This window comes from Crocodylus siamensis, chromosome 3 (assembly GCF_052110815.1).
Source record: "Crocodylus siamensis isolate JL-2025a chromosome 3, ASM5211081v1, whole genome shotgun sequence".
Taxonomy (NCBI): Eukaryota; Metazoa; Chordata; order Crocodylia; family Crocodylidae; genus Crocodylus; species Crocodylus siamensis.
The window spans coordinates 238270019-238286383 of record NC_143397.1 but is presented as its reverse complement, the minus strand read 5'-3'; the positions used below and the strand labels follow the sequence as shown (position 1 = coordinate 238286383).

The following is a 16365-nucleotide window of genomic DNA, read 5'->3' as shown; positions in this document are numbered from 1 at the left end:
AGGCACTGCATAGCCAGGGTGGGGTGGGGTGTAAGACAGAGCCATGAATGGTTCATGGGGGAGTACAGAGAGGGGAGAGAGGTAGCTATGTGCACCCCCAGAGGAGGCATGAGGGGCATGTGCCCCCTAGATCTGTGCACAGGCTGAAGGCAGGCTGGGGCAGGGGGCTGTTCCAGGCTCTTCCTGGTGGTGGGGGCTAGGCTGGAGCTATGTTCTGGGCAGTGGTGGCAGTGTGGGGAGGGAGGGCTACAGGATGGGCTACGGCCACCCCAAAATTCACTGTAGGCCCCCACATGACCCTCCCCTCCCAGCACCGCCACCCTGAGCACAGCCCTGACTAAGCCCTCAAGCTGGAAAGAGCCCACCACCTCCCCACAGCTGCAGCCTACTGCCACCCCATGCACAGATCTGGAGGGCACAAGTCCCTCATGCCTCCACTGGGGGTGCAAACAGCAGCAGGAGCAGCCAGCCCCTCCCCCCCATCCCCTGAATGAGTTGCTCACAGCTCTGTCCTATGCCCTGCCCTGACTGTGCAGCACTTGCCCCTGCTGATCCATATCGGCAATTGGATCAGTATTGGCCAATATGTCTTGTTAATAATGGGCCATTGGTATCACCCCCAAAAATCTATCCATGCATCCCTATTATTTTAACATTTAGTATACAGCAGGGGCACTCAGCTCCTGGCCCACAGATCAGATCTGGCCCATTATATCATATCATTCGGGCCACAAAGCTCTCTCGAGATCTGTGGGAAGCTCTACAGGCAGCACAGGGCCTGATCCTGACACTCAGGGGCTGGGTAGGGGTAGTGTAAGGCTTCATACTTTGCTTGAGTGGTGGGGATGACCCTTAACACCAGTTTGAAGCCTCATTAGTGGTTTGTTGCATGTGGAGTATGCTCAGTAGAGGTACCCTGAGGAGTGACAGGAAAGCAGCATAGACACACTCTTTGAATTACCATTTACCAAGGCACAGGACTGCCCAGTTATGCCCTTGATAGTGCCTCCTGTAGGTCAGATGCAGGGTCAGAATCAGGACCTTTGAAACTATTCAAGCTTCTAGAAATTCCAAAGAGTCATATGGGAAGGTCATGCAGGCCATTCTTACCGCTTCCTCTGCTCGATCACTATTGGCAGCGAGGTAAGTCACTCGGAATTGACGAACATTGTAGTCAGAAATATCCCAATTCACCCTCAGGCTGGAGGTAGTTTCATCATCTATAACGAGGTTTCTGATTCCAGTTCGAAACACTAAAAGAAATATTCCATCAGTCCTGTTTTAAAATTCTCTTTTTGAAATGACTTACTATAAAGAGGTTGTATAAATTATTACTAATCTAAAAGGGCCCATCTCATTTTTATTGAATCATGTGGTTGTTGTAAATTTCATTAGGAGCACAATTGGACTTAGTAGCGGTAACACAGGAATAAAAAGTTGCCATAAACACTCTATAAAATATCCCTGACTGATTTATTTATATTACCTTGGTTCTAGGGGTTTTAGAATAATTCAAAGCACACTAAAGGGCAGGACTTTAAGAAAAAAACTCATAGACAAGAACAATTAAATCTGTTAGTTTGCATTCTTGAGTATGGCCTGAAATGCTTGATTTTTAAGTGTCATTTTTAAGTAGATTGATATTTCATTTTATTTACCTGCTGTTGTGAGCTTGGATGCTGTAGTACTGGCAGTGGTAATGGGAGTTGGCACTGTAGTAGCAATTGCAACTGAAAAAAAATGCTCTAGTCATTAACATTTCATTTTGAAAAGGAAATTGTTAATGCCTGTCAGTTATGTTAATATATGATAGTTATAGATACTATATTATTATTATCGCTTTGTTACAATCAAATAATTCTTAAAATTTAGAACAGAAAGTAAATTTCACTTACTGAACCAAGTCAGTACCCAAGAAAAGAAATTATAATTTATTCATTAGCATTTAAAGAATGTTATATAATGGGTTTCATTTTTAAAAAAAAAATTATTTCTTTTTCACAGAAGAAACAAGACACACACTAGAGACATCTACATGCATGCTTTACTGTGGAGTTGACTAATTACCTTCACAGTAAGTAAAATGTCACCATCTACATGTGCATCACTATTAGGCCAGAGTAAACTAATTAAGTCCACTGTAGGTTAGTACTGCCTGATACAAGTACTACCCTACAGTGGAGTTATTTACTCTGCTGCAATGCATATGTAAACAGTGACAGCTGTTTATTGAAGTTTATTCAGGTGCATTACTTGCACATGTTGTTGCACCCACAATAGTTCATATCATACCAACCATATCCTAAGCAAACTTTCAACTGTAATTCATAGTGATATCATTTTAATATAGTAAGTTAAAAAAAATCAAATAGCTTCACTATCTAATAAATCTGTTCTATTTCCCAGAAATAAATTGTTGCACATGTGCTTTTCCATTATTTTCATAAGGGTTTTCTTTAGCATAAAACACAAAAAAAACCCCTCCCATTCAGTTCAAAGTAGATTGTTTTCCTATAAACAAAGCACCGTAGGCCAAAGATACTTTATTTTTCATGTCTAAATGTGTCTTCTGGAGAAAAAAGGGAGCAATGACTATTAAAGATGAACTCTAAAAAACAGGATTAAAATTAGCCTGAAAATTACCTGGGAAGTAGATGCTTTTTAACAGTTTCACAGTAAACCCAGTTTAGAAACAGGTAAGTAATAAAAGCACTGGTTAAAGGAGGGAGAGATGAATGAAAGCAGAGAAAGACAGAGGGAATGTCCAGAAATATTTGGGACCCAATCTACAGTCATGTGGCTTACTTTAAGCCATTCACCTATAGGTTAGGCCCTGCTAGTGAAGATGTTTGCTAGTGGTAGGAGCCACTCTGGGAATGCGATCTAAGTAAATCAAGGTTGGGAGATGGATGGGCAGGATCAGAAGGGCAAGTGGATGTGCAGGAGGGGTGGGTTGGTAGGATCAGTGGCAGTGGCTGCCAGGTCTGCAGGAGGGGTTGTTGGAGGTCTAAAAACAATTTGGTCGGGGTGGGGGATTAGGAAAAATGAAGACCCAGAGCTGGGGTGAGCAGCTGGACTTTCCAAACATGTACGGATATTTGTTATATTGGTGTACTAAGTTAGATCAGGCCATTCTTTGCCTGATCTAGCCTCCCCAAACATCTGTAGAGATCAGCACTGGGACTGACCTAACCCTAGTTAAGTTGATCTAAGTATAACGTCTGCGCATACACAGAGAGAGGACAGCTGTCAGGATCATGATTACATTTCCAAAGAGAGTTTTGTGGAACTCAGGTATAAAAAACACCTAACTACGGATTCAGTGGGATCGCCTGGTCTGCTTCAGCATTCCATCTATACTCAGCAAAGCACTTAAGTACGTGCTTACATGCTTAACCAAGTCAGAGTCTCCAAGCACTAGGTATGAAAGGGTTGGCCACAATGCCCATTATAAGTTGACATGCTCATTTCTACATACTTTTTCCCCCTTTGATTGCCAGTTGTTGGGCCCTGATATGAACTTTTTGGGGCAAATCCTACAGGTGCTGTAAAACAGTGCAAATTTCAATATGTCTAAATGATAATTCTCTGGATTAGATGCCGGTTCTTTCCAATGAAATGTCTGGAAAGTACCAGTAAATTAAAATATTTATTCACAAGATAAATTGAATACAGATTCTGATACAATACTCTGTCCCAAAACCAAAAACTGACACGTAGGACCAAAGAGCCAGGGGTTCTCATCCTTTTTGGACTCAAGGCACCCTTCACTGGACTTGAGGCACCCCTCCATAACTCTTGTGAATTGACTGGCACTCAATCTCAAAAGCTAATTTAGATATTATAGTGCTTACCTCCTTTCAGAATGGATGGAAAGTGGGGGTAGAAGATCAGCCAGCCAAGGACAAGCCTGAGGTTGTGCTTATCTGCTTATTTTCTCAACACCTGCCAGCAGCCTTCAAAGGATCTGGCAGCATCCCAGGATCCAAAGGCTGGTTGAGAATCACTACTCTGAGCCCAAATGGTGTAGCCTGAATTTGCTAATAGTACCAAGCTGGAAAGGGAGCCAATCATCATTCTTGACTGGATGCCACCTACCACAAAATACCCATTAACAAAAGCCCTAAAACAGACTTAACCTGCATGACCAGTCACTGTATTTTTCAGTATTAAACACTAGTCAGTAAATAGACTATATTTAAAACAAAAGCTTTATACATTACACTTAGAACATACATGTCTATACAAAAGCACAATTATTAGTTTGCCTTACGTGTCGTTCCAAGAACAGCAACAACATCACTTTCACTTTCATCACTGAAAACTGCCAGCAAAGAAACTTCATACTCTGTATTGGGTAACAAACCCTCGATAACATGTGTGTCCTGGTTTCCATTTATGACGGCCTAAAAAAAATAAAGAGCAATATCTAGAGAGGCACATTTCTTGCTGCTCTGTTTGACAAACTTGATGAAAACTTAACAGAGTAACAGAAAAGATAGAACGACAGCACCAAATACATACACACACACACGCACACAATACAATATGCCAAAACTACTCACTAGTAATTTGTTCAGTCCGTATATCAAGATTAGAAGAGACATTGTTAATCTATTTAAAAAATAGAGTTATTCTATGGCCATCTTAATGTTCTGATATGTAACTGTATACTTTTACCATATAAAAACTTTAACTTACATGTTAAGGCTGCTCAAGTATATTTCATTTGAAAGCAGTCACTAAAACTCAAGTTACTCACAAGTAAAGTGACATAACACTAAAGAATCATCTTAATCTATCTGTCTTATCTCAAATAACATGATGCCCTAAAACACTTATTAACTGAGTAGTGGATAAATCAAGCTCCCATTCCACTAGGAACATTTAGCTACTTATATTCAATTCCCCAACATTTCACTTAATCATCTATCCTCAGCAAGGTTATAGCAATCAGTAGGGATGCACTGATAGAGATTTCTGGGGCTGATACAGATAACTGATTTTTAAGGAGGTACATTGGCCAATATCAATCCAATTTCTGATTGCAGCCCGGCAGCTTAAAAAGCAGTGTCCAGCTGGTAAGTCTGTTGTGGTGGAAGGGAAGGGGGAAGGGAAGGGTTTCAGGAGAGGTAGATTGAGGGCTCTGGGGTGAGGGAGGGAGTGGGAGTGAGGCTGAGGCAGGGGTTGGGCCAGGCCAGGGCAGGGTGTGGGACAGAACCGCAGATTGTCCAGGGAATGCGGGGGGGGGTGACTCCCGCTGCTGCGCGCACCCTAGGAGGACATGGGGGGGGGGGCAGGTGCCCCTGGTTCTGTGTGGGGCAGGGTGGCTGCTGCTAGGCTATAATGGCAAGTTTTTAAAGGTGGCCATCACATTGTCACAAGAGGGGAAACATAACTGACCCAAACAGCATGTGGAGCTATGAATTCAACCTCAAGCATTCTAGGCACTCAGCAAGTAGCACATTAAACTTTATTCGATGCTTAAAGACATGCTGTAGCGTGAAAGTTTCTTAATGAACAAATGGGCACCAGTCCAGGAAAAACTTGCTGTGGTAGACAGTGTCCTGTGAAAGGAAGTATCATAGGCCCCCTGGGCTCTGCAGAAAAAGAGACATCTCTCCCAGTTCTGGTGAGGGGAAAGAGATAGGACTGCTCTTTGGCTACAAAGTGCTGGATTTGGCAGCCTGCACATTTTAGCACAGATGTTTCTTGGACAAATTCAGAGGTGAGTGTAAAGGACTGGATGGATTCTAAATTGTATAACTAACACCTCCTCTCAGATCCCCCACAGCTCTCCACCAGGCTCATCAAACCATTCTCAATTTCCTACACCAGGGTAGGCAATGCTTTTTGGCCAGAGTGCCAGCATGCCAGAAAAACAAAACAAGGGCAGGACACACAGCATATGAATATAGTCAATAATCATAAATGTTGCTTTTTTTTACAGTAAATACCAGGTTTTCTAAAAATTTGAAACCTGGTGGTGACAATAAATAAAACTTCAGATTCTACTGTGGCACAGCACCCTTGGTGCCTGCCACTTTAAGGCTTAGAGTGGCAGCAGGGTAGCTGACAGGTGCAGACCAGTCCTGATGAGGCAGTCATATGACTGCAGGAGAGCCGTGTGATTGGAGGAGGGGGCTGAATAGCCTCCATTTCAACTCAGGCCCTCAGGGCTGAGCCAGCAGTCTGCTGCTGGCCAGAACACCACCCAGCTGAGCAGCTGCTCAGAACATCCTTGGATGTAAGGGCAGGAGCTATGGGGATGGTAGGAAGCTCCTGGTCTTGGGGCATGACTAAAAACTATACTTTGCTGGGCTAGGATGGCCTGGTGGGTCCACTGGACTCGATGATCTCCCGAGGTCCCTTCCAGCCCTAATGTCTATGAAATCTATGAAACCCATGGTGGGGTGGTCCCCAGGAAATGCCATGCCAGTTGCCTTCCCAGTGAAAGGTGAGCAAGGGGTGCTTTATAGCCCCAGGCCCCACAACTTAGTGGGTAGTAGGGAGGCAGTTGGGAGCCAGGCACATCTTCAGACACCCGAGCCCATGGGATGTAAGACCCTGAGGTCCCAGGGAGGGGCCGTATAGAGTAGGGCCACAAGGGTGGCCGGAAGGGCTGCACAGTACTGGTGCAGAGTAGGGTTGCAGGGGGGCGACCTGAAGGGCTGCATTGGGGGCATGCAGAATATGGCTACAAGGGTGACCTGAAGGTCTGTGTATAGCCTAGCCCCACAAGCTGTACAGGGAGTTAGCCCCAGTGAGGGGTTGTGAGTTACTGCCTCAGTGAGAGGGCAGTGGAGTAACCCCAGCGAGGGGGTGTGAATGAGTGAGTGCCAGTGAGGGGGCATGAGTTTGGAGCCCAGTATGAGGGCACTGTGACGGTGAGCTCCAGGGGGAAGTGAGAGTCCCCTGTGAGACGGGTCACAGTGTGAGGCACTCTGAAAGGCATGGGACATGGTATAGGGTAGGTCGGAGCCATGTGTAATGACCCAGGCATCAGGGCACATAATGGGCTGCCTCCTGCATTTTACATCAAATTTATTACAACAAGTTGTAGGAGGTGAGGCAGGACACATTGCCCTAGACAGAGGAGTGGGTGGGTACGGTAACCGATCACGTGACCACCCCTGTCAGAACTACCTTTGTCCTTGTGTATTCTTTTTTGTTAAGCATGTTGTGATGAGAGAGGGGTGAAAAAGAGAAAAAAAGAGAGAAGGAAAGACAAAGGAAAGAGGTAAAGAAAGAAAAGGGGAGAGAGAAAAAAGGGACAAGAGGAAAAGAAAAGGAGGAGACAAAAGATGGGAGACAGAAAAAGAGAGAGGAGGAAAAAGGAGAGAAAAAAGAAAAAGAAGAAACGAAAAAAGAAAGACAAAAAGAGGAGAGAGACAAAAAGAGTGCCAACATGTCCCACCATTACTGTCTGTGGCTCGGGCCCGCTAGTGCAGGGCAGGGTCCAGCAGAGAGAGATAGCAACACCCCACCAGCAGCCATCAGGCCTCCCTGATGGTCCTGGAGAAGGGAATACCCAGGCCCAGGGCTAGGAGGAAGGGCTCAGGCAAACAGACCTACATCCCACTTTGGCAGGAGCAGCACTGGCAAGCCGAGCACCAGAGCAGAGCGCTCAGGGCAGGGTCCGGGTGGTGCAGGGAGAAGCAGGTGTGGGAGGAGGTGCCACAGGCAAGCCGGCCCCCTGGGAAGTTGGGGACTGGGATGGAAACAGGGCTGCCCTGGGGCTCTGCAGGATCAGGCTACAGCTGGCTGGTTGGTGGGTGGGAGTGCCCAGCAGCATCTGAGCTGGGGCCTAGCCTGGCCCATGCAGCTCTGTAGCCATGGGACACAGCCACCCTGCCAATGAGGGGACACCACCTGGCCGGGGCAGGACACCAGGCTCAAAGGCCTCCCGGCTCCAGGCTTGGCCTCCCTGCATGCCAGGCACAGCATGAGCAGAGTAGAGTCACCCCCAGCACAAGAGCCAAGCCATGGGAGCCCCTCCATCCTTGGGAACAGACACCAGACAGCACTTGGAGCCAAGCTGGCTGCGAGCCTGCAGTACAGCGGCCCTACGCAGCACCTGCCCTGGCCCTAGTCCCTGGAGGGGAGCTTTGGGTGGGTAAGGCTAGGGCCAAGGCAAGCTGGGGCAGCCGTGGTGGCTGTTCCCAGGAACCAGGGGGTTCCTGTGGCCAGGCCCCTGCGCTAGGGTCATCTCCACCCTGCTTGCTTCCACCCTCTCACCAATACATACTTTTTGCCACCTCCTCCCCTTGCTTAGCCAGCATTTCCTATTCTTGCCTGCAGAAGTTACAGGGGAAACCTAAGGGATTCTGTCTGGTGTAACTAACAAATGGAAGGGCCAGAAGGAGGAAATGCAAGAAGAAAAGCAATCAGGATGAAAGTGTAATAATGAGCACCCCTAACTTCTACATACACAGCAGGGGACACTTTTTAACATGTACATTTTAAACTCTTATTGCAGCTATTTGGGGCATAACTTATATCAGTCCAAACTTGCATATACACCAGCAAAGTGGGTGTAAAGAGGCCTGGGGAAGTATAATTCACACCATCTTGCACATCACTCCATGACTCCACCCAGCCCACATTTGGGAATGAAGGTGGGCGTTTTGTTTCCCTGCATGATTGATCCTTCAGCCAGGAAAGGAGTTCAAAGAGGCAGCAGCCTGAAGGTATTGTGCTAACCTGCCTGACCCCATTACAGAGGTCATCTCAGGAGAACAAGAAAGGAACCTGGGTAATTTTCATACATTAAAACGTAAAGATGTCCTAGCATTCCAGCTTTCCCAAAGAATGAACCATCTCCCTGTGGAGTGGGGAACCCCAAAACCTGAAGTATTTCTTGATGACTTAGTTGTATGTAGGAATGCAAAATGATCAAAAAAACACCACAAGAACAATAATAAACCCCAGTACAAAAAAAACAGACGAAGGTCAAAAAGTTTCACAAGCATCCACATTTTCAGACTACTGACCAGAAATCATCATAGTTAAAATTCAGTCCGAAAAAAGGAATGCTAACCCATCTGTTGTGAAGTGAAATTTTAATGCTTGAGTCAGCTAGCTAACTCACTTGCACGCTCATTTCTGCTTGCTCACCCTATGAATTTCTCTCAGTGTTTGCAGAAGCCTCTTCTGCCAAGTGAAGATGGCAGAAATAAGGCAAGGCTTATTTGCAGAAAAGCCCCAGGCTTCCTATGTTGTTGTCTGTTCAGTGGAGAAAGGAAACGTACTACACACAACTCAGCTTCATCAGTGCTACCTTCCTTGCATCTGGCTAGCACAGTACATAAGGAGAAAATGCAGGGAGGCTCTAGCACTCCACAGTTCAGCCATCTGCAAAAAGAGGGCCAGGAGTGACTGGTTGGTCAAGTGGAGGAGGCTAACAGCTGGAAAATGGTAGTGCAGAGGACAAGGGAGAGATGAATAAGCAGTGGAATAAGGGTATAATCAGAACAGCAAAAATGAATTGAAAAGAATGGGGACAGATGGAAAGACAGCTGAAGGTAAACACTGAGGCAGAACAGGCAAATAAGGGAAAAGATCTTGCAACAGAGAACAAACAAAAGCATTTTTTTAAAATGAAAAGTCATTTGATCAATTATCCAGAAGAAAAGCACAGGAATGGGAAGAGATATTTAAAGATGCAGAATTAATAGCAGAGCGTAGGAGGAAGAAAGAACTAGGGAAGTTATGGTCATTTATCCTTTTTGTTTTCATTGGCTGCATCTACATGAGACACTGACTGCACAGTAGCCCATGACTACTGCGCAGAAGCATTGCATGGCAGAAAGCATAATGCAACACTACTGTGTGCACACTAGTCTTGGACTACTGTGCAGTCAGCATTACAATAAAGTCGTTCGGCAATGCTATTGAGCAGTAATTCTGGTTACTGCGTAGTCATTTACTTGTTTATACAAGTACTAAATGACTGAACAGTAAAAACTGCACAGTCGGCATCTCGGGTAGACAAGGCCATTGTATATGAATTTTGCTTTGTTAAATGTTTCACGGCTGCCATTTGATGAGTGGTTTTATGGCTTCCAAGTTATGGGACAAACTTAAAGCATGATTTTCTTTTTCTTTATCTGGGCCTGGGCCCCCTTACCAGGCTTTTTTCCCTATTCCCCCCACCAACTTTTTCTTGAGAAAGGGAGAGTGACAACACCCCAAAAGCTAGAAGTAGCAGAGGATAGCAAGGCAGTTTCTTTGGTGACAATTATATTAGAAATCAGATAGATAATTCCCATGTTTTTCTTCCCCCAAAAGCCCTGTCCACAAAAGAAGCTGTAATATTGACATGATTTACCTTGTAAGGCTTCATGGCAGGCCATGTTCTCTAAATGAGTCAAATTGCTAGACCTTCAATATCATTTCAGTTAGTTTTTCTGTGACAGATCATTCAGTGTGGAATTTCCTCTATACCAACACCCTTGGAGAGTCAAAAAAACTCACCTCTTCAGGTTCACCTCCATCAAGGGGAATCCAGGCCAACCTGTACAGAGCTATATCAGGGGAAGTGGGCTTCCAGCTGACTCGGAAACTATCTGTTGTTACTTCATTTACTTCCAAGTACCGAGGGGTTGGAACTTTTTCTGCAAAACAACATGAGGCAAAACAAAAAGGATGACCATTTTTTTAAGGCTTAAAACTATACAAAATGACATTTAAAATACACCTGTTAGCTGAAACTGCTTATGCAAACCATGGGGATAGACGTGATAATTTTTGCTCAATTTGGACACAGAAAACAGTCCAGAGCCATGACCAAATACAACTGTACAGCTGCAGACTGCCTAAAAAAAATGGCCAATCGTGTGAAAATCTGAACCCTCGTTGCACAAGGGGTCAGCTGAAGACATTTCATAACAGAGTGTCCTCTGTCTGAGCTGCCTCCCAGCCTGTATTCAGAATGGGAGCGGAGAAAGGGAGTGGAGGGACTGGGGTTTTTTCAGCTCCCTCTGGAGAGCAGGCCTGATATACTGGAGCCCCCTTGAGGTGCGGAGGGGGAGGGGAGCTCCAGTACACCCACTTCACCTTCCAGTAGTGGCTGGGGACCCCCTAGAATAAGTTTTTTCTGTTCCCTTTCCCCCTCCCATTCTGAAAACAAGACAGGCTGGAAGGGAGTAGGGGTCATTGCTAAGGAAAACCAGCTACAGGATCCCAGTCAGCAGCCACATTCCCCTCCCACCGAATCCAACAGTGAACTTCTGTTTGGTCCGGGAGATCGTTGTAACTCAGAACATTTCCTGCAAAACATACTCAGTTACAGTGGGGAGCTGCAGTTCTGTCCATGCCCCAAAATGCATCAGAAATGGCTAACAAAGGTATTTAGTTTCCATAATCCAGGATTACTGCACCCTCAGACACATTTTGTAATCCAAAAATTCCCTATATGCCACTGCTCCATTCCCTCCTAATGCAGAGGCTCCTAATAACTCTGACCAATCTCCCCATTGCTCCTTCCTCCAATAGTAGTTCTCCACATTCCCCCTCTCTGCACCACAGCTGACCCAAGCAAGGTGCAGGGCTCAGAGCAAATCAGTTCATACAGCACCCTGCCCTCACTCTGATCCCACGGGCCCAAGACCTGAAGAAGCTGCTGCCACCACCAATGGCGGCAGCAGTGGTGGCGGTGGGGAGGGGTAGCAAGTGGCTGAACGCAGAGCTGCTGCTGCACCCAGCTCCATGCCACTGCTGCTCCGCCCAGCTCCGCGGAGCCCAGGGTGGTCACCCCAATTTGCACCCCCCCGTTAGGGAAGGCCCTGTTCTGCACCCAGTGTTATTTTTCAGAGTTATAAATAATTCAGTGTGTCAACACATTATGCTCTATTAGGAAACTGGACTGAAATGGGATAGAAATATTATTATGCTGAAAATGTCTGTTAGAGCCATCAGTGAATTCTTTGATCTACAGAAAATTGTAGAGGTGTCTGATGGCTATTATTGAAAAGCCAAGAGCGCCATATGTTCCAAATGTTGGAGTTTTCTGGTTTTTCCCTCAAATCAACATGGTTGTGGTTACTGATATATAAAATACTCCCTGAAACTTTGGAATTAATTAGATGCAGCCTTCAAAAGTTACTACATTACAGGCTCACAAACCTGTCACCACACAAAATTTGTTTTACTCCTTTGGTGGAAGAAAGGATAAAAAAATAAATTGATCCTTTACATCAGGGCTATCAAATATATGGTCTGTGGGACAGATGCAGCCCGTGAAACCTCTCTATCCAGCCTGCCAGGCTACTGGCAGATCACTAGAAGTTGAGGGGCATGGCTTGCTGCAGACTTCAAGGAACTTTGGCCCTGAAAGCCACAGAAGTTGTTAGCAAGCTTGGCTCACTGCTGTTGCCTCCAGATCCCTGCCCCAGACCCACCTCTGCTGCTGGCAGATCTTTAACCTCCTCCTCCAGATCCCTCACCACTGCCAGGCCCACCACTGCTACCACCTCTGGAGCTCTCACAGCTCCTGGACCCACTGCCCCGTGATTTTTCACCAGTATGGCAGTGGCAATAGTAGCTGCCCCTGTGCCCTGGGCTGCCTGTGAGAGAATGCACCCTGAGGGCTGCTGTAACACCCTAATCCTGCCCCTACTCTAGGTTGTCCATATAATCTCTATTTCTATCTCGCCTGCCATGCCCTGATGTTCATTTTCTGTTGACTGAGAAGCTGCCCCTGGGTCCTGGAGTGGGCTCCTTAGTCTCACTCAGTGAAAGAACTCACCCAGTCCTCTTTCCACATGCTTGTTTTTCTGTGGGAGGCTCACGTACCCAGTCAAAAACTACTTGTACCCTGCCGGCCTGAATCAAACTCAGTGGTCACAACTTGTGACCCTAGTGACCACAATCAAGCCTTAAGGGCTCCAATTGTGGCCTCCATCCTCCCCTATAGCCACACCTGTTTTGCAGACGTTAGTTGTCCTTCATACTCTTGTACAGGTTCCAACCCTCTTGGCTTTAGCCCGCAGGTTACTCTGGCTGCAGGGCTCTAGCCTGGGCCTACTCACTTGGGCAGATTCTTGGCCTCAGTCCCTCTCTGTCTCAGGGCTCAAGCTCTAGGTTCCTCTGCTGCCATCTCCCTCTCTTCTTCTTTCTCACTTTATAGAGCCCTGCCTCTGGCAGGGCCAAACCTGGAGTGGCTATCCAGTGCCCATGCATGGCTTCCCAACCGCCGCTTCAGCAACGGCCCTTCAGTATTTACTATCTCCACCACAGCAAAACAAAAGACACAGCCTGTTTATGTGCCCACAAAGCAAAGAGCAAGCTGACCTTAAAATCATCCTCACCTTGGGCAAACTTAAAACCAAAAAAGGTGTTAAAGGCAGCTTTGCTACTTGCACGCCAGGGTTCTCCATAACACTACTCTAGGCTCCACAGCAGCGTGCCCAGGAAGTCTTCATCCTTCCCTAGACAGGGCTAGAGTGAGACTGCTGGCCTGAAGGCTAGTCTCTTCTAGTGATAAGCTCCTCCCCTTCCAGCCAATCTGTCCTATCATGGAGCATGCGCCCAGTGTTCTCTCATTGGTCCATTCAGCCCTGCTTGGTTTCACTGCACCCATAGCAGGGCTGTTAGTGACAGCCAAAACCCTGTGTCTTCTTCCTGCATTGTTTTTCTTGTCTGCATTCCCCCCACTTCAGGCCACAAAGACGCTACTCTTAAAGGGCCCTTGCAGGCCTGCTTGTCCCCCAGTCTTCTCCTAGTAACAGCACAAGAGCTCCCTGTTACAGAGCCCCTTGGTCTGGATCTGGCCTGGGACCCCAGCTGAGTTGCACTCACATGAGTATTTTAACAATGTCATAGATTACTTGCATGTGTGACAGCTGCAGGATTAGTCTTGTAATCAGAAAGCAACTAAAATGAAAGATTACCAAATTTCTCCAGAAAGAGAAATGCTGGTACTTATTTCTGATGAATGAATGGAAACACTTAACCACTCCATATGGCTAAAAGAGTGATGGTAAAAAAGAGGTACTAAAGAGTGGATTTTACTAAGAAATCTATGATCTAAAAAGAGAAGGCAAATTCCAGTTTTGCTCAATAATATCAGCTTCACTAGCTGTCTAGTCCTCAGATTTTTAGAAATTTAGAAATTCTTGTCTGTCGTTGTGGTAGAAAGTAACCCCAGGGCACAGATGCTATTTGTCAACATTTTCTATATCTATTTTAATAGTATAATGCTCCCAAAATGTCAGAAAAGGCAAACCACTGGATATATTTGAAGTCACACTGAAGACTGTTGCAGTTACCAATCTTGCTTTCCAAAATAGTAAATGAATATTGAAGTTTGTCTTGGAAACCCTTCAAAAATGCAGTGAGGCTTACTTGTAGTAAAGCTGCCAGTGAGTGGCTCAGACTGTCCTTCATCATACAGGGAGAAAATGGCAACAGTATATTCTGTAAGAGACGTCAGACTTTGCAGAGTGTGTGTTGAAACGCGATCAACTTCCACCTGCAAAATGTTTAATTTGTAATGCGTATGGGTCATACATTAGGAATAAGGAAACAAAACCATTTACATTATCAGTGTCTACAATTCTTTTGGCTAGATACATCCAAAGAATGCCAGCTAATTAGAGAAAAAATTGCAAACTATATGAAAAGTTTACATTAAGTATGAAGATAAAGTCAAGTTCACGAAATCCATCAAAAACTATTATAAATTACATATTCTATCCTGTGATATGCTGAAGGAAATGATAAAGAGATATAACATATTTCAGGTAAATATTGTGGATCTACAAGGACTTATGTGCTTAAGTGAGATCTTACTCTTTAAGTGAGATCTTACTCTACACTGAGAAAGAGTAAGAGTAACACTTACTCTACACTTTACTCTAAGTGAGTTCTTACTCTGCACTGCTCAAATCCCTGAAAACCAGTGAATGCAAAAAATGAATGGGTCTTTCCTCTCCTTCGTGTATTTTTTTCTAAGCTGGTAGAGCTAAGATGAAGGTGTATTACAAAAATAGTTGTATAATAGCTTTGAAAGAATCGAATAGGGGGGAATAAAAGCATACTTAGACATTTAGGAGTCTAATAGGTGGAATAGGATCTGGCAGCCATAAGTTTAAGGGAATAAACAGATGTCACCACATGACACAAATCATCTGTGCTGGGATGTGTTCTGGCAAAGCTTATCTGCTTCATTGGGCAAAACATATTGCCCGCTCTCCTGCCTGTTGATCTTATGCAACAATATGTGAGGTGTTTCCTACAACATATTATGTTTCCTACATAATCTTCTGCAATCTTGCCCAGGAATCTCCTGGGTCCAATCCTGTGCAGGAATTCCTGGGGTGTGCAGGAATTCCTGGGGTGTACAGGATTGAACCCCTCAAGACCTGGGACCAACAGACAGTTAACAGATACCTGCCACAATAAAGTGGCAAAAACTGAGTGCAGACAAAAAGTGACATTTTGTCATGTGAGTGGCCCTCTGAAAGTGCTCTGCTCAGTCTTGCCCTTACGGAAGGGCAGAGCTGCAAAAGTGCCCAGTCGCGCAACAACCTGAACCCTCATTATATGCTTATAATATGCATTATATGTATTATTTGCTTTTCCATTGTGCCGTCATAAAAATGGTTTTGTGTGTTTGCACCCTAAGACTCTGTTTAAGAAACCTACCAGTGAAGGTGAAAGGGTCCTGGAACCTGGGCCTCCCAATCTGGGGGCAGATACCCTAACCGATAGGCTATTAGGATAAAAGGTAGGTGGACCTTCCTCTACTGCTTTACGTTCAGCAAGCAATGACATGCAAGGTAATTCCAATTCACCACATCAGGAATTGCAAACGGTGTGTGTGTGTGTACCTGCCATTTAGGCACATAAAGCAGAATGTGATTGGCCCCAGATGCCTCTCTTATAAATACACTGTAGAATGGTCAAATGATGCATAATTACTTGACAATCTTAAAATACCTGAAAAAACTACTCCTATCTTTGTCATTGATGAGTTGCATTGTTTTCCAGACTTGGAAAACTCTGTTTCTGCTTAATACAAATATTTAGCCCAGAGGCAGGAAAGATCTGATAACTCTTAAAAGTCAAAGGTACAAACTAAAGTTAAACAATCTGTTTCTAAAATAATTGCAATAAATTATTTTATTAAATTAACTTCCATAAATTATTTTATAAACAGAAAAAAACCCTATGTGAAATAAGATACTGTATTTTCCTTAGTCTTCCAGAAGAACATTTAACTTATTAGAAAATAATTTACTGCGATTTTTTTAAAAACTTTTAAATATATTCTTGTCCAATTGCTGTATTAAGCTTGCTTTATTCAGTTTAGCAAGCCTGTTAAGAGTGATTGTGCAGCTCAGAGCTATAAGAAAAGCTTCT

General features: G+C 44.9%; 1 protein-coding gene across 4 annotated transcripts in view; it reads right to left on the bottom strand.

Moving 5' to 3' along the window:
* Nucleotides 1–16365, bottom strand: part of COL14A1 (collagen type XIV alpha 1 chain) — a 192358-nt gene that overhangs the window by 101064 nt on the left and 74929 nt on the right. For all 4 annotated transcript variants that reach the window (XM_090040565.1, XM_090040568.1, XM_090040567.1 and 1 more), the window contains 5 exons: nucleotides 14347–14473; nucleotides 10477–10616; nucleotides 4274–4406; nucleotides 1659–1730; nucleotides 1111–1253 (listed from right to left, as the gene is read on the bottom strand). In XM_090040565.1, coding sequence (XP_089896691.1) covers nucleotides 1111–1253; nucleotides 1659–1730; nucleotides 4274–4406; nucleotides 10477–10616; nucleotides 14347–14473 — 615 coding nt within the window. The remainder of the gene's footprint in view (nucleotides 1–1110; nucleotides 1254–1658; nucleotides 1731–4273; nucleotides 4407–10476; nucleotides 10617–14346; nucleotides 14474–16365) is intronic.